The sequence below is a fragment of the Anguilla rostrata genome, chromosome 6, assembly GCF_018555375.3.
Source record: "Anguilla rostrata isolate EN2019 chromosome 6, ASM1855537v3, whole genome shotgun sequence".
NCBI lineage: Eukaryota > Metazoa > Chordata > Actinopteri > Anguilliformes > Anguillidae > Anguilla > Anguilla rostrata.
In genome coordinates, this window is record NC_057938.1 from 39,807,436 (window position 1) to 39,830,086 (window position 22,651).

At 51.3% G+C, this 22,651-nt stretch overlaps 1 protein-coding gene across 3 annotated transcripts in view; it reads right to left on the reverse strand.

Moving 5' to 3' along the window:
• The window catches only part of LOC135257149 (serine/threonine-protein kinase MRCK beta-like), a 45,980-nt gene that overhangs the window by 11,063 nt on the left and 12,266 nt on the right, over positions 1 to 22,651 (reverse strand). For all 3 annotated transcript variants that reach the window (XM_064339607.1, XM_064339605.1, XM_064339604.1), the window contains exons 3-27: positions 16,675 to 16,758; positions 16,121 to 16,216; positions 14,825 to 14,973; positions 14,388 to 14,481; positions 13,875 to 14,075; positions 12,990 to 13,238; positions 12,236 to 12,497; positions 11,832 to 11,942; positions 11,279 to 11,412; positions 9,070 to 9,312; positions 7,636 to 7,740; positions 6,829 to 7,076; positions 5,914 to 6,019; positions 5,660 to 5,784; positions 5,145 to 5,250; positions 4,813 to 4,961; positions 4,592 to 4,689; positions 4,243 to 4,319; positions 3,278 to 3,346; positions 2,984 to 3,061; positions 2,488 to 2,593; positions 2,146 to 2,282; positions 1,526 to 1,665; positions 585 to 666; positions 164 to 380 (exon numbers count right to left, since the gene is read on the reverse strand). In XM_064339607.1, the coding sequence (XP_064195677.1) occupies positions 164 to 380; positions 585 to 666; positions 1,526 to 1,665; positions 2,146 to 2,282; positions 2,488 to 2,593; positions 2,984 to 3,061; positions 3,278 to 3,346; positions 4,243 to 4,319; positions 4,592 to 4,689; positions 4,813 to 4,961; positions 5,145 to 5,250; positions 5,660 to 5,784; positions 5,914 to 6,019; positions 6,829 to 7,076; positions 7,636 to 7,740; positions 9,070 to 9,312; positions 11,279 to 11,412; positions 11,832 to 11,942; positions 12,236 to 12,497; positions 12,990 to 13,238; positions 13,875 to 14,075; positions 14,388 to 14,481; positions 14,825 to 14,973; positions 16,121 to 16,216; positions 16,675 to 16,758 (3,466 nt within the window). The remainder of the gene's footprint in view (positions 1 to 163; positions 381 to 584; positions 667 to 1,525; positions 1,666 to 2,145; positions 2,283 to 2,487; positions 2,594 to 2,983; positions 3,062 to 3,277; positions 3,347 to 4,242; positions 4,320 to 4,591; positions 4,690 to 4,812; positions 4,962 to 5,144; positions 5,251 to 5,659; positions 5,785 to 5,913; positions 6,020 to 6,828; positions 7,077 to 7,635; positions 7,741 to 9,069; positions 9,313 to 11,278; positions 11,413 to 11,831; positions 11,943 to 12,235; positions 12,498 to 12,989; positions 13,239 to 13,874; positions 14,076 to 14,387; positions 14,482 to 14,824; positions 14,974 to 16,120; positions 16,217 to 16,674; positions 16,759 to 22,651) is intronic.

A 22,651-nucleotide genomic window follows, 5' to 3' on the forward strand; every position in this document is an offset into this window, starting at 1 on the left:
TTTTTTAAATACCACGTAAGGTGACCTTGAGTGTTCATAGCCCCCACAGTCCCCCCTCCTAAGCTCTTTACAGGAGGTCACGGCGGGGTGAAAGGTCGGACGCGGGGCTCTGTGAAACGCGCGGCGAGGCGCGTTCGGGGTGGCACGGGGGGGGGGGGCGTACCCACGACGGCGGCCGACAGCGCGGTCTTGATGGCGGGCAGGCTGCTGTCGTAGGCCTCCCGCAGGCTGAGCGCCGGGCGCAGCTTCAGGTTGTTCTTGGCGAAGATGGTCTGCAGCCCCTCCAGGATGCCCACCCACTTGCGCTTCTCCGCCTCGCTCTCGGCCAGCACCAGGAGGGACGCCGAGCGCCGCGGCGAGCTCAGCAGCGACGACGTCACCTGGCGGGGCCAGAGGTCACAGGTCACGGGTCAGAGGTGAACGGTTCACGTGAGGTCACAGCAAGAGAGAATTTATGCTACACGGTTGACTTCCTGTTGTTTCCCTCCCATTTATTTATTTATTTTTTTTTTAAAAAGGCTTTACCCACAGTGGCAGTAACTGAATATGGAGGCAGAAGCAGAAACCCCTAATGGCAACCCTACCCTGAATATGCAGGGGATGTCCTTGCGCGTGGCGTGGATGACGTCCGAGGCCAGCACGGAGCTCACGGTGAACTCCTCGTCTCTGCAAAGGGCCGCAGACAAGCGTTAGCGCGGCGGCGCGGAGCGCGGCGAACGCACCGCACGCGCTCAGAAAACAGCCCCTGGGACTGTAATCACACAGCCATATTACAGCGTGACTCCTTGCGTAGCGAGAACTGCGTTCGGTTGAGAATGAACGTGTTGAGAATGAGAGTATGTGAGTGGGTGGGAGTGAGGGTGGAGTGCAGGTGTGGGCCGATCTCCAAATTCACAACATATCATGGTTTTGAAAAAGTGAAGGTTCATTATATTTTATTTCAAATGACTATTTGCTTTGTTTGCAGAAAATAATTCAATTATGCTCTGTGTTAATATGTGTACTAATGTTCTATGTCTTTTTTGAAAATAACTTTTGTTCAATGCGATGTAGATGGTGATGAATGAGACATTAGCCAATCAGCAAGTCGTGAAGAGTAAGTATGATAGCAAATCCACCAGCTGATGCTGTCAGTGGAGCTGATGATGGTGAATGATGGCTGACATGACGGTCATGAAGAATGGCTGAAGACGGCTTGGCTGACTGACTGACTGACTGACTGGTTGACTGGCTGACTGGCTGAATGACTGGCTAGCTGGCTGGCCGACTGACTGGTTGGCTGACTGGCTGGCTCGCTGGCTGGCTGACTGACTGACTGGCTGACTGGCTGACTGGCTGGCTGACTGACTGACTGACTGACTGGCTGACTGGCTGACTGGCTGAATGACTGGCTGAATGACTGGCTGGCTGGCTGACTGACTGACTGGCTAGCTGGCTGGCTGACTGACTAACTGACTGACTGACTGACTGACTGACTGACTGACTGACTGAGCGAGCCAGCGAGCGCTTGGGTCTCTGGCCTTACCTGAGGTCCAGCACCTGACTGGCCACCACGCCGGGCTGGGTGGCTTTGCCCTCAGGCACGTCGTACAGGAAGAGCTTGCAGTCGCACACCACAGCGTAGGCCCTCTGCCAGCCCTTCCTCACCCCCAAGGGCTTCGGGACCTGGGAGAGAACAGCAGTCTCGCTCTTGAGTCGACAGCAGAACCCTAATTCCCACCCCAACACCACCGGCAACCTCACCCAGACTCCCACTCCAACCACCACCCCAACGCCCCCTCCAACCCCATGCCCACCCCACTCCCCCCTATCCCCACTCCCATCCCACCCCAACTCCGCTCCTATCCCCACTCCCATCCCCACCCCAACTCCACTCCTATCTCCACTCCCATCCCCACCCCAACCCACCATCTCCCATCCCACCCAACCCAACTCCACCCACTTCCCATCCCCACCCCCACTCCCACCCCATCCCCACCCAAACCCCCACTCCCACAGTGCCAATGGCCCTTTTCTGTGGTCACTGAGGCATTACCTAACCCCTCTGAATGTGCTTGTGCACTTCAGTTAGGCGAGGCCCCCTGGATCAGAGAGAAAACGGACGCATCGTCATCAAACGCGCGACGGCGGGCGTGGAGCGCTCACCCTGACGAAGCCCTTGTAGGCCGTGCCGATCCCCCTCTGCATGTCCACGCCCAGGTGCCTCTTGGCCTGCTCCGGGGGGATGGGGCACACCTGGGGGGCGCTGTCCTTGCAGCACACGTGACAGATGAAGGAGCACACTGTCGGGTAGAGGCAACGCAGTGAGCGCTTTGGGAAAGGTTCTGTACGGTTTATCACAGTAATTGGTTTTTTGGTTGTTTGCCATACGTGCGCACACATAAGCAACATATGATACATAGCAAGGGTGCATCTGAAAGACAAAGCCCTACACACACACACACACACACACACAGAATGCAGTGGCTCAGCTGTGCTGAAGCTCACCTTCGCAGGCGTAGCCCTGACGGAGGAGGCCCACCATCAGGGAGGAGCAGTGGCTGCACTGGGTGGGGCTGGAGAAGGTCTTGATGCTCAGCTGATGCGCTTTGGGCTAAAACACAGAGGACAGGCGAACCACAGTGTTAGCACCCCAAAAACACAGTACAGGGTGACTTAAGCTCCCATAAACACAGCACAGGGTGACTTCAGCACCCGAAAACACAGCACAGGGTGACTTCAGCTCCCGAAAACACAGCACAGGGTGACTTCAGCTCCCGAAAACACAGCACAGGGTGACTTCAGCTCCCGAAAACACAGCACAGGGTGACTTCACCTCCCGAAGACACAGCACAGGGTGACTTCAGCTCCACAGAAACAAAGGAAGGACAGCCGAGTGGCATGCGCAACCTGGGAGGACGTTTCAGCCTCGAACTTGAGGAACAGGAGGACCCAGGAGAAACAAATGGACGAGGAGAGAGAGAGGTCGAGAACAGAGGGATACCTTTGGGGAGGACTTCAGCGATGACTGGTACGCAGGGGGTGTGGCCACAGGGGCAGCTGAGGGGGACTTCAGGGGCTCCTGAGAGAGAGATGGGAGGGGGGGGGGGTCATAAAAAAGGGTAGAAAGGAGATTTCCAAACGTGCAAAAAAAAGATTTCTATGTCGCTAAAATTTTCAATTTAGGGGAGCACATATGCAGGAGAGACAAATCTCATACATACAGCCTTCAGGAATGAGGGAGAGAGAAGGAGAGAGGGAGTGAGGGAGGAGAGGAGATGGAGGGACAGGCACTCACGTCCTGCTCGGAGGTCCTCGATGACCTGGAGGGGATGTCGGACTTGGGAGACTCGCTGACGGAGCTGGACTGGAGGGGACAGACAGACAGACAGACAGACAGACAGACAGCATTACGGCGGGGTGGAGGAGTGGAGCTCGGTGCATCCCGACTGACCCCACACCAATCTCAACCTATCACAGAGGGCAGGCCCCGTGATGTCACAGAGAGCCCGTTACAACCTCCATTTTGAGGAGGCATCCCACCACCCAGGACACGCATGCAACTTAAAAGACCAGACGTGCTGGCTGAAGCTGAACGGCCTTCATTTTGAGTGCTACAAACGTTTGGCCTGTTTCACCCTACAGCTAAATTACAGAAATAAACATTCACTCACTTGTGCACTCAATTTATCAAGCCCAGCCAATCAAAGATCTCCATCTACTCCCTTATGATATTACAGCCATTACTTTGATTCATGTGACATGGTTTATTAGCATTGCTATAAAAAGCATCTAGGACTGTTCTGTCAGAAAGGCAGAACGAGAACAGTAGTCAAACACACCCAGATTTATAGATTAGCAAACACTTGGAAGTCTGATGATTTTCGCCTGAGGCTCCAAACTACATGACGCAAGTCAGTGTGCACATTGTTATGGCAACACTAATTCACGAGCCGGTCCTAATGAACAATTCTCGGTTGGGCAGCTGCTAGCGAATACCGTGTCAGTTTGGTGGTGATGGGCAGATTGTTTCATGAGGAGGGGGCGGGGTTATAGCAGGGCTTATTTTAGCTGGCCACAGGGCACTGGGCCCCAGGACTTTTGAGAACGCCCCTCAAGTTAGCCTACAGCCCTGGCCCCAGCTTAAACAAGCCCCGCCCCTTCAAAGTGTATGCGGAAATGTTAGCCTAGCTATCCTTTAGCATCTCTGTAACACAGAAGCAGAGCAGGTGAGAGGGCCTTGGAAACAGGCTGTACCCTTACCCTGGTCAGGTCCTGGGAGAAGGGGGAGGTGCTGAAGTAATCAAACAGAGAATCCTGAAAGCTGGGAAGCTTTAACCCTGCAAATGACAAAAAGAACCAGTATGTTAACTTTAAACTCTGACAAGGTCTTCCCCTCACAACCATTCCTAACGCACACCAGTGTGAGCCATTCCAGGTCTTACGAGAAGCAGGTATGGGCAGCTAAGCGGCTTCCACCCAGCATGCTAACCAACACCTTGTAAGACCTGGAACGGTTCTATAAACCATATCAGGCACAACGCTAGGCATTCAGTCACACAACGCATCTGTGACCGTGGGGCTGAGAACCTGTGAGGAGCGGCGGGTTAACCTTTGTCTGTCCGGGTCCGGCTCTCCTCCAGCTCCTTCTTCACGCTCTCCAGCTGATCCGCCATCTCCCGGTTTTTGGCCTCCGCCTCTTTCAGTTTACTGTGAGAAGGGAGGGCAGATCGCAGGTCAAAGGTCAGAGGTCACTTCTCCAGGGACTCGACAGCTGTGCCACACCGAGGAGGGCGGGGCTATAACAGGGGGGAGGGGCGGGGTCACGCTAACCTCTCGAAGGAGATGTTGGTTCCCTTGACTTTGCGGAGCTCCTCCTGCACCAGCTGCTTGGCCCGGATCTCCGCGTCCAGCGCCGACTGCAGCTCCAGCCGGGCCGACATGTCCAGCTTCTGACTGCGACGCACCTTCCACAGGGGATCCTGAGAGAGGGGGAAAAATGTTCCGGAAAAATCAGTAAAACGGTATCATTTCTTAAAAACTGGTAAGGTAAACAGCAGAGATAGAAGAGAAAACGAGGAGCGGCTTCTTTTAAAACAGCTAAAATGGACACCCTCCTGTCAGATCCATGTGGTGAGGCATCATGGGAAATGTAGGCAACTCACCAGTGTCCGGGAGCCCAGGTTGGAGCTCCGTAGTGACTCCAGCTCATCGGTCATCTTGGTGGCCAGGGCCTGGAGGTAGCCCCGGGCGTCCTTCTCATCGCTCACCCTGCGGGGACATGCAACTTTAGCATGGGTGTGCAGCAAGAAGGATTATGGGTAGGGAGAGACAAGGACGATGCGTGATAAATATCCTTTGCCTTTGGCTCCCCCACATTACCAGATAATGCGCGGGGATTTAAAGGCCAAGCATGGTCGAGATTTTCTCCAAAAAAATTTTTAAAATAACATATACAATTTTGAAATGGCTCCCATAAATAAATACCCCATTTTAAAATGACTCTCATACATAAATTCCCCATTTCAAAAAGAGTCCACTTGTAAATGTCCCATTCTAAAGTGACCGCAAACATAAATGCCTCATTTTAAAATGACCCCAAATATAAGTGGACCGTTTTATAATGACTTAACATGTAAATACCCCAATTTAAAATGACTCCACAAGCAAATGCTCTCACCACTGAATGATTTCCGCGATCTGGGCCTCCCAGTGCGCCACGCTCTCCTTCTTAGCGGCCAGGTCCTGCAGCTCGTCCTCCAGCTGCTGGTTCTGCGCGGTCAGCTTGTCCACGAACGTGCACAGCTGGAAGGGCAAAAGCGGCCGAGGCCGGTCAGGCTACCGCCTCGACAGGAAGTGCTCCCGTGAGGTCATCTATGACATCGTCAGCCCTCCCTCCCACCCACCCACCCAATGCCCCCGACGGCAGCCTACCCTGTCGGTCTCGCTGGTCAGCCTGCGGTTGTCCTCGGTCAGATTGTCCCGTTCCCGGTCGTATTTCTCCTTGAGGTTGGCCAGCGCCTCGTCCATTTCGCTTTGCCTGCAGGGAAGGGCATTGAGCTCTCACTTAGAGACAGAGTACCCCAGAGTGTCCCAGAGAACCCCTGAGTATCCTAGAGTACCCCAAATTATCTTAGAGCACCCCAGAGTATCCTAGAGTACCCCAGCTCTCTCATTCTCCCCCAGAGTACCCCAGAGAACCCCAATATCCAAGAGTAGCCCAGAGTATTCCACAGTATCCCTCTCCCTCTCACACACAGAGTACCCCAGCTCTCACTCTCAGACCCAGCTGACTTCTATGAACCAATCACCAAAGGCAAAGCAGTATGACAGAACAGAACGAGTGAGAAACTGACTGTGTGCTTTACAGCCTCACCTGTGGGATTCGTTGAGCCTCACGGACGTTATAAGCTTATGTGTTCACGAGTAATGCAAGAAAACTGATCATGATGACAACCTCAAAGCCCTTCTGACAATATTTGACTAAACTGAGAGGAGCCAGCTTGCTCAGCGCATGAGGCTTCAGAAATGGGGTGAGTCAACAAGCGTACCTCTCTGAACAGGGAAGCGGCTACAGCCGTGTCAAGGACGGGGGTGTGGCTATGGGTAGCTTGTGGGAGTGGTTGTGGGTCTGTATGTGACCGCGGCTGTGGGCGGGGATGTGGCTACGGCTGTGGTCGGGTGTGGGTGGGTATGTGGCTGGCTGAGGGCGGGGATGTGACTGGCTGCGGGTGGGTATGCGACTGGCTGAGGGAGGGGATGTGGGTGTGGCTACGGGTGGGTACGTGGGTGCGGGTGTGGGCGAGCACGTGGGTGTGGCCGTAGGCGGGGACGGCGGTGAGGTCACACCTCTCCCGCTCGGTCTTCTCCAGCTTGTCCCTGAGCAGGGTGAGCTCCTTCTGCAGGGAGGCGTGCTGGGCCTCGGCCTCCTGCAGCTCCTTGCGGAGGTTCTTCAGCTCGCTGGAGTGGGAGGCCTCGCGGCGGAGCAGCTCCTCCTCGTAGAACAGCACCTTCTTGTCCAGGTCCGACTTGGCCCTGGACAGCTCCTGCTGCGTCTCCGGGCCCAGGCCCGACCCCCGCCTGCTCCCCTGCTTCATCTGCGGGATAGAGCGTCCGAGATGGGGGGGAGGTTAGAGTTGTATATGGTGGAAGGGGAGAGAGATTGGGAGAGGGGGGCAGGATAAGAGTACAATATTGGTTTAACCCTGTGAAGAGTAGCTTTGTAAGAATTTTCTTTTTTCTAAATTTTAAGTCAGTGTTTTAGAACTTTTTTTTTTTTTAGAACAAGTGCTTCCAATGACCAGTAGTGATGGTTACACATCAGCATTAGAGTGTTCAGCTAAGAACATTCTAATCACATATTTATGATCTTACACCTTGAAGGGTTAGGAATATAAAATGGCCCATTGAGAAGTTGAGCGAGTGAATAATCCGAATAATCTCTAAAAAAATGAAATGAAATAATACATTTCAAAAAATTTAATTAATAAAAAATAAACAAAAAAGAAGAACTGGCCATGCCAGGGTGCACATTTCACACAGTCACCCCAAACTGCGCTAACAACAATTAAAAACGATTGCTGTGTTAAGTGTAGAGGTGAGCAGAGCTGGTGGGGCCAGCGGGGTTTGGGGGGAGGAGTCTGCGTGACCTCTGACCTTCTCCAGCTCTCTCTCCAGCTGTTTGGAGTAGGACTCGCTGTGCTCCCGCAGCTTGCGCTCCTTGGACGCCTCCGCCTTGGAGTCCTCCAGCAGCGCCTCCACCTGCGGGAGGAGGAGTAAAGGTCAGGCGCTCCGCCTCTCCCTCACCTGGTCTGATGCAGAGAAGTTCCTCGTCCACCTCGCTCGCTAGGCTTAGCCGTGCGCTCTATTTTAAGGTCCTCCCACGTGCTCTTATATTTTTAGCAGTTTCTGATTGGCCGTGCATTTGACCCCCACTTATGGCTGAATTGTGTGTAACACCAACTATTAATATAACATTTTTTTCACAAAAAAAACATACAAAACAAACATAAAGCAAGCCTTTGAATGAGACCCTATCCCAGTGGTTCTTAACCTGGGTTCGGTCGAACCCTAGGGGTTCGGTGAGTCGGTCTCAGGGGTTCGGTGGAGCCTCCGCCGCAGAGGTCCACCCCTCAGTCTAGTCTGCATTATTACACTATTTTTTACTAAAGAAGGGTTCGGTGAATGAGCATATGAAACTGGTGGGGTTCGGTGCCTCCAACAAGGTTAAGAACCACTGCCCTATCCTGTTGTGAACCACTAAGATGGCCAATTATTTCTATTCTTAACTATTATTTTTGAAAAATAGGCACACACGTGCGCACGCACACATGCATGCGCATGCACGCGCAAGAACGCACACACACACAAACACACACTCACACCACATCACACCACACGCACCACACACCACGCACACGCACACACCGGCACACACACACACACACCACGCACACGCACGCACACACACCTCTCCACACACACACACACACCACACACACCACCACACGCAGCACGCACACACACTCTCACACACACACACACCACGCGCACACACTCACACACTCACGCACGCACACACACACACAACACACACCAACACACACCTCACACCACACACACACACCACACACACCACAACCACACTCAACACACACACTCTCGACACCACATGCACACACACTCACACCCACACACGCAGCACACACACTATCTCCACACAACACACATCACAACACACACTACCAAACAACACTTCAACACAGCACAACACGCACACACCTCTCGCTCGACACCACTAAGCACACACAGCACACAACCCCTCGTCGCCGCACACACGCACACACACCGCATCACACACACACACCAAAACGCACACTCAACACCACACACGCACACACACACCACACTCACACACTCACGCACACACACACACACACTCACACACACGCACACCCTCTCGCTCGCACACACGCACACACACCCTCTCACACACACACACACACACACACAAACACACACAACACACACTCTCACACGCACACACCCTCTCGCACACACACACACACACACACACACACACACGCGCACCTCCTTGCGGGCCTTCTCGGTCTTGCGGATGTCCTGCCGCATGGCGTCCATCTTGTGCAGCGTGGCGTCCATCTCCTCCTCCTTGTCGCGGAGCTGGCGGGCGAGCCGCTGCTTGTGCGAGCGCAGCTCGGTGGCGCGCTCGCTCTGCTCCGACGACTCCTGCAGCGCCCGCTTGCGCTGCTGCTGCGCCTCCTTCAGCTCCTGCGCCTGCAGCCGCGCCCGCTCCTGCGCCTCCGCCAGTTGCTGCGGAAACGGGGGGGGGGGGGAAGTGGGGGGGGTCGATGAGACGGACGAACGGACAAGCGGACGAACCCGACGAAGAAGGACAGACGGACTGAGAGACCGAAGATGCAACGACCCGCATGCCGGATTTGAGAGGATGGAGTGTGGCACAGTGGGTAAGGAACTAGACTTGTAACCGAAAGATCGCAGGTTCGATTCTCGGGTAAGGATACTGCCGTTGTAACCTTGAGCAAGGTACTTAACCGAAATTGCTTCAGTACATATCCAGCTGTATAAATGCTATGTAAAAGTTGTGTAAGTCGCTCTGGATAAGAGCGTCTGCTACATGCCTGTAATGTAATGTAATGAGAGTCGCGCGAGCGACGGCTCAAACCAAAACCGCGGCTTATTCGATTACAGGCATCTGGGCGGGACTGGGCATCACGCTAATTCAGGGCGTGATGGGGAAACGCGGCGGGACTGGGCCGGGCGTGTGGCGGCGCAAAGACTGTGAGCAGGCCTCTGATTGGCCACGGGACAACGCGGCCAAAGCGGTAATTGGATAATGTAACTCGCAGGGAAGAGCACATGCCAAGATATTTTTAGTGACTCACAAATTATTGTGAACATTGTCCGCACGGATACCGATTTGCTTCACCTCCTGGGAAAATGCTGCTACCATTATGCGATTTCACGTCATCGCAGTTTATATTTCTTGCTCTGCAGGGCACTGAGAACCAATTTTGGTCGGCTGTGCACTACACTTACGCCTCCTGCTTAACATTACACTCTGACCTAGCACGTGCTTACTGTGTGAACTGGACTTAATGTGTTCATGGCTACGAATAACTGTTACATAATGAGTATCGTACCTTATCGGACCTGTGTTTTGTAGTTGTTCCAATGACCTTCAGTATGCACTTATTGTACATCAGTTTGAATAAAAGCATCTGCCAAATAAATATAATGTAATCTGACATCAGAAGGGTATAGGCTCAAATCCCAATACGCCTTCGTACCCTTGAAAGGCTATTTAACCCATGATAACAATGTTAAATTGTATGTGAGCCTGGGATGTAGGCAATCGCTGAACCAACCCATTCGAGTGATAGTGCATTAACTGTCTTAACACACTTTATTTTTCCATAATTTCGTTGTTGCGCTCGTTGTAGTGTAATCAGTTAACCATCAGGTCAAGTTGAACTATGCGTGTTCTCACTTGGACGTACTTCTCTCTAGGGGTTTCGTCATACTTGTTCCTGGTTATGGTTATACACTTTGTTGTTCGTCGCTCTGGATAAGAGCGTCTGCCAAATGCCTGTAATGTAATGTAATGTAATGTAATGTAATTTCAGGCTGCCTATATGTTACTGGAAAATATTGTTACAATCAAAAATGTTGATTTCTGAAGTGCGCAAGACATTACAGTCTAGGTTTCACTTTTTTTCACCAGAGGGGGGCAGCAAAGAACTATTTCCTGTAGGCCAGTTCAAATTTTTATCAAAACAACCTACAGTAGCCAGCTACATTTAAAATACAAAGATATTCACACACAATCAATGTATTGATTGGCTAGCAGACATCTAGCTCTAATCTAACTGTTTACCTTGCCCACTATAAAATATAGTAAAAGATTTCTCATTTCTATCTACAGACAAAATCTATATATATTCACTTTTTTAAAACAGATTTTTTACTAAAATCTGTATACTTAAACCAGAAAGCTATAGCTAGCTACTGAAGCTGGTTAGCCATTTCAGTGCATTGCTAATGCAACTCGATCAGCAAAACAAGCGTTTTGCTTGGGACAGATGTATCCAGCTCGGCTAAAATACATCTCTACCACTTTGATTAGTTTGTAGGTCGACACTTTTCACCATTGCTTGTTTCAGACGTGTAGCTTTTTTCTTTTAACAAAAAGGCATTCCCAAGCTTTGCACTCAGTTGTCCATGCTTTGCATGCGCAACAGTAATGATGACGCCACACCTTCTGGATGTCCTCTTTCTCCAGCGCGAGCGCCGCAACCTGTTTGTCCAGGGACTTCAGTTTGGAGGCGGAGCTCTCGTACCCCTGCCGCAAGGTGACCGCCTCCTCCAGCTGGTGTTCCAACCGGTCGGAATCTGCCGGATTCAAAACGACCATGAGCTGACCACAAAATTCCTTACCGACCCGAAGCTCCTAGGTACAGCTACCTTGTGAGGAACTTCCTTAGGAGGATTTATGTCACAATCAAACAACTGAACTCGGTCACTATCAGTGACACCACCATTTTACATAGCTGTCTATATGGCTGTAACATTTGCTAATCTTCACCCAATTCACCCCAAGGCACTGAATATTTTTATTTTCACTTTTTATTCAGGTGACAAAGGGTACGTACCATGAAAGACAAGTTTAATGTTAAAAATAACAGTTCCTGTGCGAAAAGGAACAAATCAGCCAGCCAAGACCTCTGCTTTGCGGTTTGGTAGCTTGTTAATAAGAGGCCTAGCCAGGTGGACTTGACATGGTGTCACCTGGAGTGGGCGTGGCCTCTCACCTGCCAGTTTCTTCTTCAGGCGCTCGATCTCCTCGTTCAGCTTCTTCATCTCCTTGTCCCGGCCAACGGTCCCTATCGCTTTACCTGAGCCGTTCAGAGCCTGGGTGGATTCTGGGAAAGCAGGAAATGTGTCAATGACAGGGGGTGGGGACTGGGCTCGGCAAGAGAGTCAAACACGGAAGCCCGGTTATTTGCATTGCGAGAGGGCGTGGCAGACTGTTGAGTGGGCATGACCACAGGAGGCCAACGTTGCACTGCTGCATTGTGGGGAGCCGTTCAAACGTGGAAGTAACAATGAGCGGGTGTGGCCCAGAGGGTGCTGCAGTTAATGCTATGGCTATAAGGTAAAGCGAAATGCGAAAAAAGAGGGCGGGGAAGACTGCAGAGTGGGCGTCGCTCCAGACCTTGCAGCTTGCGGTTCAGCTCCATCTTCTCCTGCTCCAGCCGCTGAATCCTCTTCTCGAAGACCTGCGTCTTGGGGCCGCCCTCCCCCTCCTCCTCTCCCTCCCCTTCTCCCTCCCCGTCCGGTTCCACCTCCCCTTCGGCGGGCGTGGCCGGGTTCAGGCAGCCGCGGTCGGAGAAAGGGCTGTCTGTGGTGTACGTGAAGCCCACGAAGGGCAGGTGCTGACCAGAGAACCCAGTGTGGGAGATGGGAGGGCCCAGGTCCTGTGGAGAGTGAAGTTTCCAAAGCAGGGGTCAGTCACTTAACACAGCAATGGAGCAGCATATCTACACCACAATCTATGCGAGGGCTTCCAAGTCCTTTCTAGGCCATATTCCCCAAAATTCACGGCCCCACAAAAACTGTACTGTCATAACCATCTGCTATAAAATGGATGCACCAGGATCAACCGTAGTCCCCACTGGAACTATTTTATCTACAATGTAACTCCTGCTCCAGTATCAGTTTCAAGAAAGTGTTTCAAGGTGATAGCCAAAACCTTTCAACAGAAAACTTTTTAAAAAACTATAATTCTTTGCACTGATCAAGTAAGCAGAGACTTGCTTCGTTTCAGCTTAGCACCGATGTGCGGGTACATCACAGTCCATCTTAACGCTCTTAATAACACTGAGATTTGGGTTCTGAAGGCATCATTTGTTGGTTTTAAGATACAGACGTAGACGCCGGAGAGGTCAGTGGGAGTTTTGGGCACGCACCGGGTTCTTGAGCACGTCCTCGTCCACGTCGAAGTTGGAGGTGTCGGTGGGGGAGCTGACGTCGGGGACGTAGGGCGCCTCGGCGCTGCGGATGCTCTCCCAGTCGATGCCGCGGAAGAAGGGGTGCGCCTGGAAGTCCTGGATGCCGCGCTGGCCCAGCCGCTGGCCCCGGCTGCACACCAGCCTCTGGATCAGGTCCCGGGCGTCCTCCGACACGTCCGTGATGTGGGACGGGAACTGGAAGCGCTCCTGGGGGGGAGGAAAGATCTTCGGGTGACCGTACCTTCCACCCTCCATTTCCCCTGTGAGGAAACTGGTAACCAGGCGGGGAACCGTCGTTGTACTCATGAGCGAGGGACTTAATCTGAACGGACTCCAAGAACTGTAACCCTCTATGGGAGTCCCACGGCCATGCCACCCCAGAAGTTTAAAAAAAAAAATAGAACAGCTGTGAAATGATCATTTCTGGTAAATTCAAAGAGGGAAAACACTTGAGACCACTGATCAGTATCTTCCAATCACAGCATGAAAGCCCCATCTATATGATATGAAACCACTTTTCTCATTATCATGCTTTATTATTGGGGGGGTTATTTGGCCTGTTTTGTAATATAGAGGAGTTGTAACCCCCACCCCCCCCCCATTATTATATCCTTAATTGTATTTAGAAAATGGAAGCTTTGCAAGTCACTGATGGATAAGTGTGTCTGCTAAATGGCGAAAATGTGAACATTTGAAAATGCAAACACTGGAAACAAAAGCATAAACCAGACGTAATTCACCACGTACCACAGCAGGGAGACCTTAAAACAGATGAGGGCATTTACCGAGGTCCCCTCGACCCTGCGTCCCAGGACCGCACAGGACCACACCCCGCGCGCTCACCTCGTGGTTCATGATCTTGCCGTAGGTCTCCACCAGCGACTCGGCGTAGAAGGGCGTCTCCCCGTACAGCATCTCGTATATGCACACCCCCAGGGACCACCAGTCGCACTCGGGCCCGTACTTCCCCTTCCCGTCCTCCATGGCCTGCAGGATCTCCGGGGAGATGTAGTCCGGCGTCCCCACGGCGACCGAGGACTGCACCTGCACAGGAGGCAATACGGGAATTTCTATCATTGACATTCGTCAATTTATATTTCCAGAAATCAGGCACATTGACTACGGAAATGTTCCGCTGCGTAGTTTTGCAGCAGTTTTGCTAAAAAAAGGAACTGTAGAAGCTAGTCCACTGCAGCCTTCCTCATATCAAGTGGCTGAAGCTACAGGTGGACTTGGTTAGCCTTGAAACTAACAGGGCTGAAGAATGTGATACGGCCTTAAGTACTGCCAATGGGCAATGGGCAGACTTTCCTCAGGACCAATCAGAATACAGCTTGTTAACGAGTCCCGACTCACCGTGCCATCCTCCATCATCTTCAGACAGGAGCCAAAGTCAGCCAGGCGGATGTGGCCGTTCAGGTCCAGCAGCACGTTGTCCGGTTTAATGTCTCTGAAGAGTGAGAGAGGACACGGTGAATGAGTGACGGAACTCGCCCACAAAAACACACACACACACACACACACACACACACACACACACACATATGGATGTTATCTGCAGAGAATCACCAACCAACTGTCCTGGAGCAACTAAACTACATTAGAACCAGATTGAAACTGTGCGAAACTGCCTAGGTGTTCCTTGTCTCCTTGTTACCCAGTAGGGGAGGAGCCAACTGTATCCAATGGGAAGGGGCCAAGAAAGTGGGGGATGGAGCAGGAGGAAGAAGACCTGAACACCACATAGGATCCCTACCGTAATCGCCGTGGAGACCGGGGCGCTCAGAACTCACCGGTGAACGTAATTCTGCTGGTGGATGGAGTGGATGGCCAGGACCATCTCGGCCACGTAGAACCGGGCCATGTCCTCCGGGAGCCGGTCCTCGAACTTGCTGAGCAGCGTCAACAGGTCCCCTCCGACGTAGTAGTCCATCACCAAATACTGCGCACGGGAAAAATAATCGCTACAGTTGCAAAAGAACACTTGTACCTTACTATGTAACCGCGTACAGACAAAGCAAACTAGTCGTAGCGTAGCATTCCGCTACCAAGTAATGTACACAGAGTAACACCTGGCCAGACCGAAGCTACTGTAGCACGCGCCAAAGTAAGGGGAAATGACTCGCTGGCTTGCCATTTCAATCATTTTCCACACAAAATAATTCTTTCTGAGGTCACAGGGGAAATAAAACGCGAATTTACGATTCAACAAAAAGAACATGGGTCTTGTAAAGGCTCAGACCGAGCTGCTCCCTGTGGCCAGACAAAACAATCACAGCACCACAAAACATAATAAATATTCATGGTATTCGACCTATTCAGAGTTTTTGCGGCCGTCACTGTTCCAGATAACGACTTTGTTAAAATGGCCAGTCAAACCGGCTGGGATGGCTGGTCTCTTGTTGATGTCAGGGGGGGGCGAAAGACGGCCTTCTGGGATACCCTGTCGCAGTCTGTCACCGCCTCCGCATTGCGGAGTGGGCCAAAATCTCTATTTTTAGGGCCGTGCTCCCCCCCCCTCCGCCCCCCACAGGACCTGGCTGCGCCCCAACAATAACACCACCCACAACCACGAGCTCGCATCCCAGCAGCCCCGCTCGCTGGGCCCAGGGCGCGAGGTCACTCGATCCCGGCGCATTCCGCCGGCCACGCTTAGCGCCTCGTCTGCCATTCCGGCTCCGGTTTCCCCTGGGTCGGGGAGCCATTTACAGTTTCTTCTCCCCCACTAGTGGCTCTCTGTTTTTTTTTCTCTCTGTTTCTCTCTCTCTCTGAAGAACCTGCTTTGCTCAACACGTAAAAAATCACGACCGCATTTTGACCGATGGACCGAATTCGCACAAACAAACATGCCGTTTCTTGTAACATTAGGGAAAAATGTGGGAGGGGGAAAAAAATTTAGCGCAGCTAGTGGCGAGTAGGAGAACAAAGGAGAATTCAAAATGGCCGAAGTGCGGTCACAGGAAATTGGTTGGGGGGGAATGTATGATGTCACCAGCCTGGTTTTAGGGGAAGGGAAAGCCAGTCCACCGCGGGAGTGGTCAGTCTAAGTCACGTGACAGTGACGGAATGGAAAGATCGACTGTCTGTACCAGGTAGTTGTCGTCCTGGAAGGCGTAGTGCAGCCGGGTGATCCACTGGCAGTCCCCGTTCACCAGTACGTTCCTCTCCTCACGGAAGCAGGCGGTCTGGAAGGAAACGATGGAGGATCAGGTGACGGGGAGCTGGGCCTGCCCTCCGCTCACGCCCGGGGGAGGGACGAGCGCGTCTCCGGGTCCGCTACCTCCCCCCCTTCCCCCGCCCCCCAGTGGACAGGGAGCCTTCACAAACCATAAACAGGCAGACCCTTAATGCATCATTACACGAAACCCTTATCTGAGGCTTAGCATCAGCACGGCACTCAGTCTGTGTAGCTGCACGGTCCATTAAGGGGCTCCTCTTAATGGGAAGAGGAAGCCTCGCTCTCCCATCCCAACCGCGACGCATTTTAAAATCGCATTTCGCGATATCTTTGTTTTGGAGAGGATAACGGCAAAGTTTCCCCAAGGTCAGTAGAGTTACTCCGAATAGCCACGCGCACCGTCGTCAACGTTAACCGTAACGACGCGGAAGGATCCGGAAGCAGAGCGTTTGGCTTCTCCCTCACCTCGGCTCTCTTCAGCATTTCCCACTTGTTCAGGATCTTCATGGCGTACACGCGCTCGGTGTTTTTCATCTTCACCACGGCGACCTGGAAAAGAGAAAAGCATTTAAATTAAAAACAAATTCAATTCTAAAAAGAATAACCATACTACACCATCCATAAAATGGAAAAAACATTTTTTTTTTCTCCATTATTTCAAGAACCCCTTTGGGATTCCCTTGGGATTCCCCCCGTTCTAGACCCCCTGCTCCGAAGCGCGCGAAGGCCACGTCATTTGTCCAGGTGCCGCTCCATCGCCGTGGAGACAAAGGACCGCCTTTCAAACGTCGCTCGCGATTGGTCGTGAACCGTCCTCCCGCCCCCCCCCCCCAAAACTCGCTCTTCTGTTCCCAGAGTTCGGTGGAGGCGGCAGCCCCCCCGACCCCGGGAGCAGTGAGTCAGGATACCGAGGGGAAGCGGAGCGGGCGGAGACAGGAAGGGGAAGCCGTGAGCGCGGCGCGCGTCACTCGTTACGGGACGGGAAGGAGGGAGGGGCTTGGCTCGCTCGCCCCGCGCCCGGCCGCTCAGGAAGCGCCCGGGGGACTCGGCTCGGATTCCAGGGCCTACGAGGCGCGTCGACCGACCGACCGACCGACCGACCGCTGCCCGGTCCCTCACGCGCCGCTTCCACACGCACCGCAACAACCGACGCGGCGTACCCCACACACACACACCCCCGAACGCAGTCCCGCGTCATCGCTGGGTGCGCTTTCCAATCCCACAATCCTCGGGATTTCAGAACAGAAACCAGCTTTCAACCCCGCAGCCCAGGTGCCTCAAGCTCTCGTCCAATCAGCGGCTCTCAAATAAGGAATCCGCAAACCCGCGGACATCCGACAGACTGCACGTCAAAACAAAGTTGTTTTTTTTTTGGGGGGGGGGGGTCCGTTTCCTGTCAAAACCGTGACTGAAGGGTTAGGGTTAGGAGTAGGAGTAGGGTTAGGAGTTGTGGAGTAAGAGGCGCTCTCAGCGTTTCGAAGAGGGCCCGTCACACAGCGCGGCCGAACGCTAGCCCGCAGCGCCGCCGTAGCCGACCCACGTCGCCCGGGCGCCGCGTCCCGCTCGCAGATAATGGGAGAGGGGGGCGCGCTGGCTTAGCGCTCGCATTCCTGTCCCTAACATCTGAAATAGCTGGTGCCAGCAGTTTGACCGGAGGACTAAAGAAAGAAACAAAGGAAATGCCGCTGTTTGTCCCGGCGGTGGAGAGTTAAAGTTCGCTTCCTAAAAGCCGTCGTGCTCTAGCGCGACACGAAAATGCGAATAATTTGAAGCTGGATATCAACACGCTGAGACCATGCACACTGCGCCCTACGCTCATTTTCAAATTCCATTTTATTTTCCCTTCATGCCACTTGCATAATAACAATTGGATTCACCGAGCCGATTTAGCAGCAATGACAATCTTTTGATTTTACTGTTAAAAAAGGAGGAAATACTGGGTGCATCCTATTTTGGCGAGACTATTTATATAACAGTGAGCTCAATAAAGTCTGGGAAAAAGATTCATTTTTCCCCCCCCTTGATTTGGCTCTGTACACCACAATTCTAGATTTGTGATAAAACAAGCATTGAGCAGCACTGCAGTAAAAAAATGCAACCATATAAAGCACGGGTGTCCAATCTTATCCAAAAAGGGGGAGTTTAGGTGCAGGTTTTTGTTTTAGCCCAGGACTAAGACACCGGATTCTACTTGGTAGAAGGTCTTGGTAGAAGACCATGATTGGTTAATTAGTTGAATCGTGAATGTATTTTTTTTAATTTTATTATTTTTTTTATTTATTTTTTTGTGCAAGTTAAAAGTAATACAATTTCTCTCATTTTCAATTTGGGCATTTCCCACTGCAAATCCCATCATGCCCCAGTACAACATTTAAAGATACTGCAGCATATCCACAGCAGTAAGTAACCAAACGCAATTTAACATGCGTGTCGCTGGTAAACATCGCTGTCAATCATCATCTGTGCTTAATTAGTGGAAATAACTTTATGAACTTAGATTACGGAGGTGACAGATAATTTTTTGAGAAGTGGTGTGACAATGAGGCTATTGCGACCCCTAGCAGGCGGAGGACTGACATACCATGCGAGAAAACAAGGGGAGGCAAACCATACAGAAAAGGGTATTTTAAAAATAACATTTTCGTCCAAATTTATTGCATGAAACAGACTTGGTTCACAAGGGCTTAAAGCTCAGTGGGCCTGAGGTTTGTGGGAGTCTTGATTTACAATTTGTTACTGCAGTGGTCATCAAGCCATCGCACGGTGACACGTTCAAGAGTCATGCACAAATAAACCCACTGTGGAAAAACACACTGGCACACACAGAAAGCTCACAGACAGACATACAGTGATGTGAAAAAGAAAGAGACAAAATAATGAATGTAAAATCGGTGTTGTGTTATTCATCACATGAGCTTCTATTTGCTTCCGTTAGGACTTGGTGAGGACTAGATGAGGGTCAGTTAAATCCCCACGTGTAAAACCATAGAATTTAAAGAGGGTGAGCACTCTCACTTCGCTGCATGTCAACACGTAGTGTGTATGTGCATAGACACATCCGCGATCAAGACATGCAGAGACTTTTGATTCCAGCGTACAAGCTCACACACATCTTCGCAAATTCTGTGAGTACGTGTGCCCACCCTACCCTGCACCAGATAACATGACCTCATTACAAAAACAGAACCACCTATTTGGATGGAATCGCTTCTCTCTCTCTCTCTCTCCTTTTTTTAGAGCCTTTCCTTTTTTGGACTCAGAATTAGAAAGAGCCTGCGCTGAATCTATGCCAGGATTCTCAAACGGCAACAGGGGCAGGTCGGGGCACTTACAATACGCCTAATTAGGCCTAAACCCCCAACACGCTTCATCATCACGCTACAGTACAAAGCTATTAAACAGGACCCCAACACACACTTTATCATAAAGCTGTTAAACTGTACCCCAACACACACTTCATCACAAAGCTATTAAGCAGAACCCCAACATACACTTCATCACAAAGATATTAAACAGGACCCTAACATACACTTCATCACAAAGCTATTAAACAGAACCCCAACATACACTTCATCACAAAGCTATTAAGCAGAACCCCAACATACACTTCCCTTTCGGACTCATAAAGCTTAAACGACCCCAACACACTTCATCACAAAGCTATTAACAGGACCTAACATACTCATCACAAGCATTAACAGGACCCCAACATACACTTCATCACAAAGCTATTAAACAGAACCCCAACATACACTTCATCACAAAGCTATTAAACAGGGCCCCAACATGCTACATCAGAAAGCTATTAAACAGGACCCCAACATACACTTCATCACAAAGCTATTAAACAGAACCCCAACATACACTTATCACAAAGCTATTAAACAGGACCCCAACATGCTACATCAGAAAGCTATTAAACAGGACCTCAACATACACTTCATCACAAAGCTATTAAACAGGACCCCAACATACACTTCATCACAAAGCTATTAAACAGAACCCCAACATACACTTCATCACAAAGCCATTAAACTGAACCCCAACATGCTACATCAGAAAGCTATTAAACAGGACCCCAACATACACTTCATCACAAAGCTATTAAACAGGACCCCAACATGCTACATCAGAAAGCTATTAAACAGGACCTCAACATACACTTAATCACAAAGCTATTAAACAGGAACCCAACATACACTACATCAGAAAGCTATTAAACAGTACCCCAACATGCACTTCATCACAAAGCTATTAAACAGAACCCCAACATACACTTCATCACAAAGCTATTAAACAGGAACCCAACATACTACATAACAAAGCTATTAAACCGGGCCCTACCGTTACTTCATTAAGCTATTAAACAGGAACCCCAACATACACTTTAACACAAACCTATTAAAAAGTGCCCCAAACATGCTTCATCACAAAGCCATTAAACTGAACCCCAACACACACATCCCAAAGCTCTTCATCACAGGGCAATTAAACAGGGGATCAAAAATGCTTTCAAGCAAGGCTCCATTCCAAAACAAATGTTATCGCAATGCTATTAAACAGAGTTTCAACAAATAATTTATTGAAATGCTATGAAACAGGACCTCACAGGAACACATTTTTATCACATTGCTGTTAAACGGGGCCTCAACACACATTTCAGCACATTGCTATTAAACGGGGCCTCAACACACATTTTCATCACATTGCTGTTAAACGGGGCCTCAACACACATTTTATCACAATGCCCTAACGGTGCTGTTGATACAGGCCGACTATCATACCGTGCTATTTTATGGCTTAAAAGCAGCGCTAGTCGCTTCTTCTCATTTTAACCACTCCGACACCGACGACTTGACTTCAAACACGAAAACAGAGCAGTCGATAGGGCAACGAGCCGAGACAGCTAGGCTCACTCTATCCTCAGTTCACACCCCTGACGCAGAAGAGCATCCAGGACAGGCCCCATATTTCAGAGCGGACTCTCTGGCATGGGCTCCTCCAGCCGTCTGGATTAACGTAACTGGACCCCGATGGCGCGGGTCCAGGAAAAGCCTCCGAGTGTCACCCGCCAGTTCTCGCCTCCTCTCCTCGAGCAGTCGGCGTCGTCACGCCATCAATCACAAACAGGAAATGCACACCGGGCCGCTACGCCGAACAAGCCGGCGAGGATCACTACGAGGCGCGCGGGCGTACTGGGAAAAGAAAATCCGAAATGACTTTGCCAGGACTTGCCAAACCAGTGGTCCCCCATAGTCGCCAATTTGTGAAACGCACACACGTATGCTCTATCCACAGCCAGCTGTGAGCAAGCCAAAAAGGGGAAAACCCAACTAGCGGACCGAGTCCCTTCCTTAGGTCCGCGCGGCTGGAATCTGGTCTGGGGAGGGACAGGCCCGGCGCATATCTTCCCTTTAAGGAAACAGGCTCTCTCAAACAGTGAGTCTGCTTTTCCTGTGACTGACCTGGAAGTGGCGGCTGTGGCCGGGGGATGGGGGATGGGGGATGGGGGTGGGGGGGGGGGTGGGAGTCATAGTAAACACACAGGAAGCTTACTGAATATACACAGGGAGCAGCATCACCCATCCTGAGTGAGTCAGTCTTAGCCACATGTAGACGACTATGGGAAAAAAAACCTGAGTGTGTGTGTGTGTGTGTGTGTGTGTTTAAGTACATGTAGTGCAGCCCAGAGACGTGAGTGAGCAAGTGACTTCCAGTTACAGAGGGTGATGTATTAAGCTCCGCCCCATGGAGCTTTTTTAAAGCTGTGATTGGTGTACTTGGTTGGGGTCCTCTGGTCTTTTGTATCTCTGGTTGTGGTCTGTAGACAGTGGGGGCCAAAACCCACAGCAGACCCTTTATCGACATAAGGGTACGTGTGAGCGCGAGTATACCCATAGCTCTAGGCTGCTAATAGCATGCCCCCCCCCCCCCCCCCACCCCCACCTCCTTCTCGTCCACCCCCCACCCTGGTCTCAAACAGAGGATCTGTGGTATTTCCTCTCTAATGCCGTGCCAGATCTTCAAGCCTTCTGAGGCCACACCCCAGCCCGCTGCCGCTGCAGGTCCCACCCAGCAGGGAGCGCCACCGCGTCCCATTGCCCTGCAAATCAAGCGCGTGAAAGCAACACGCCCCCTCTCTTTTAACGTGCCCGACGCCCAGCCGCGCCGTCCTAGGACGGACTCCTCTCCCTCAGACTTGGGACCGGCCCATATGCCTTCACTTTCGGCCTATATGTAGACTTCAAAAGGCCGGGATGATGATGATGATGCAAACGATAATAATAGCCAACAGCTCCGCGACAGGGAACGTGCCATTTCCAGGAACTAACGCGTTCCATATGCCAATAAAAAAACGCGGCCAGACACGGCGTTTCACCTCGGCGTGAAGAAAACGGTAAAAATTCAAAATTCGGGGCTTTCCGGGTTCGACTTTTCGGGA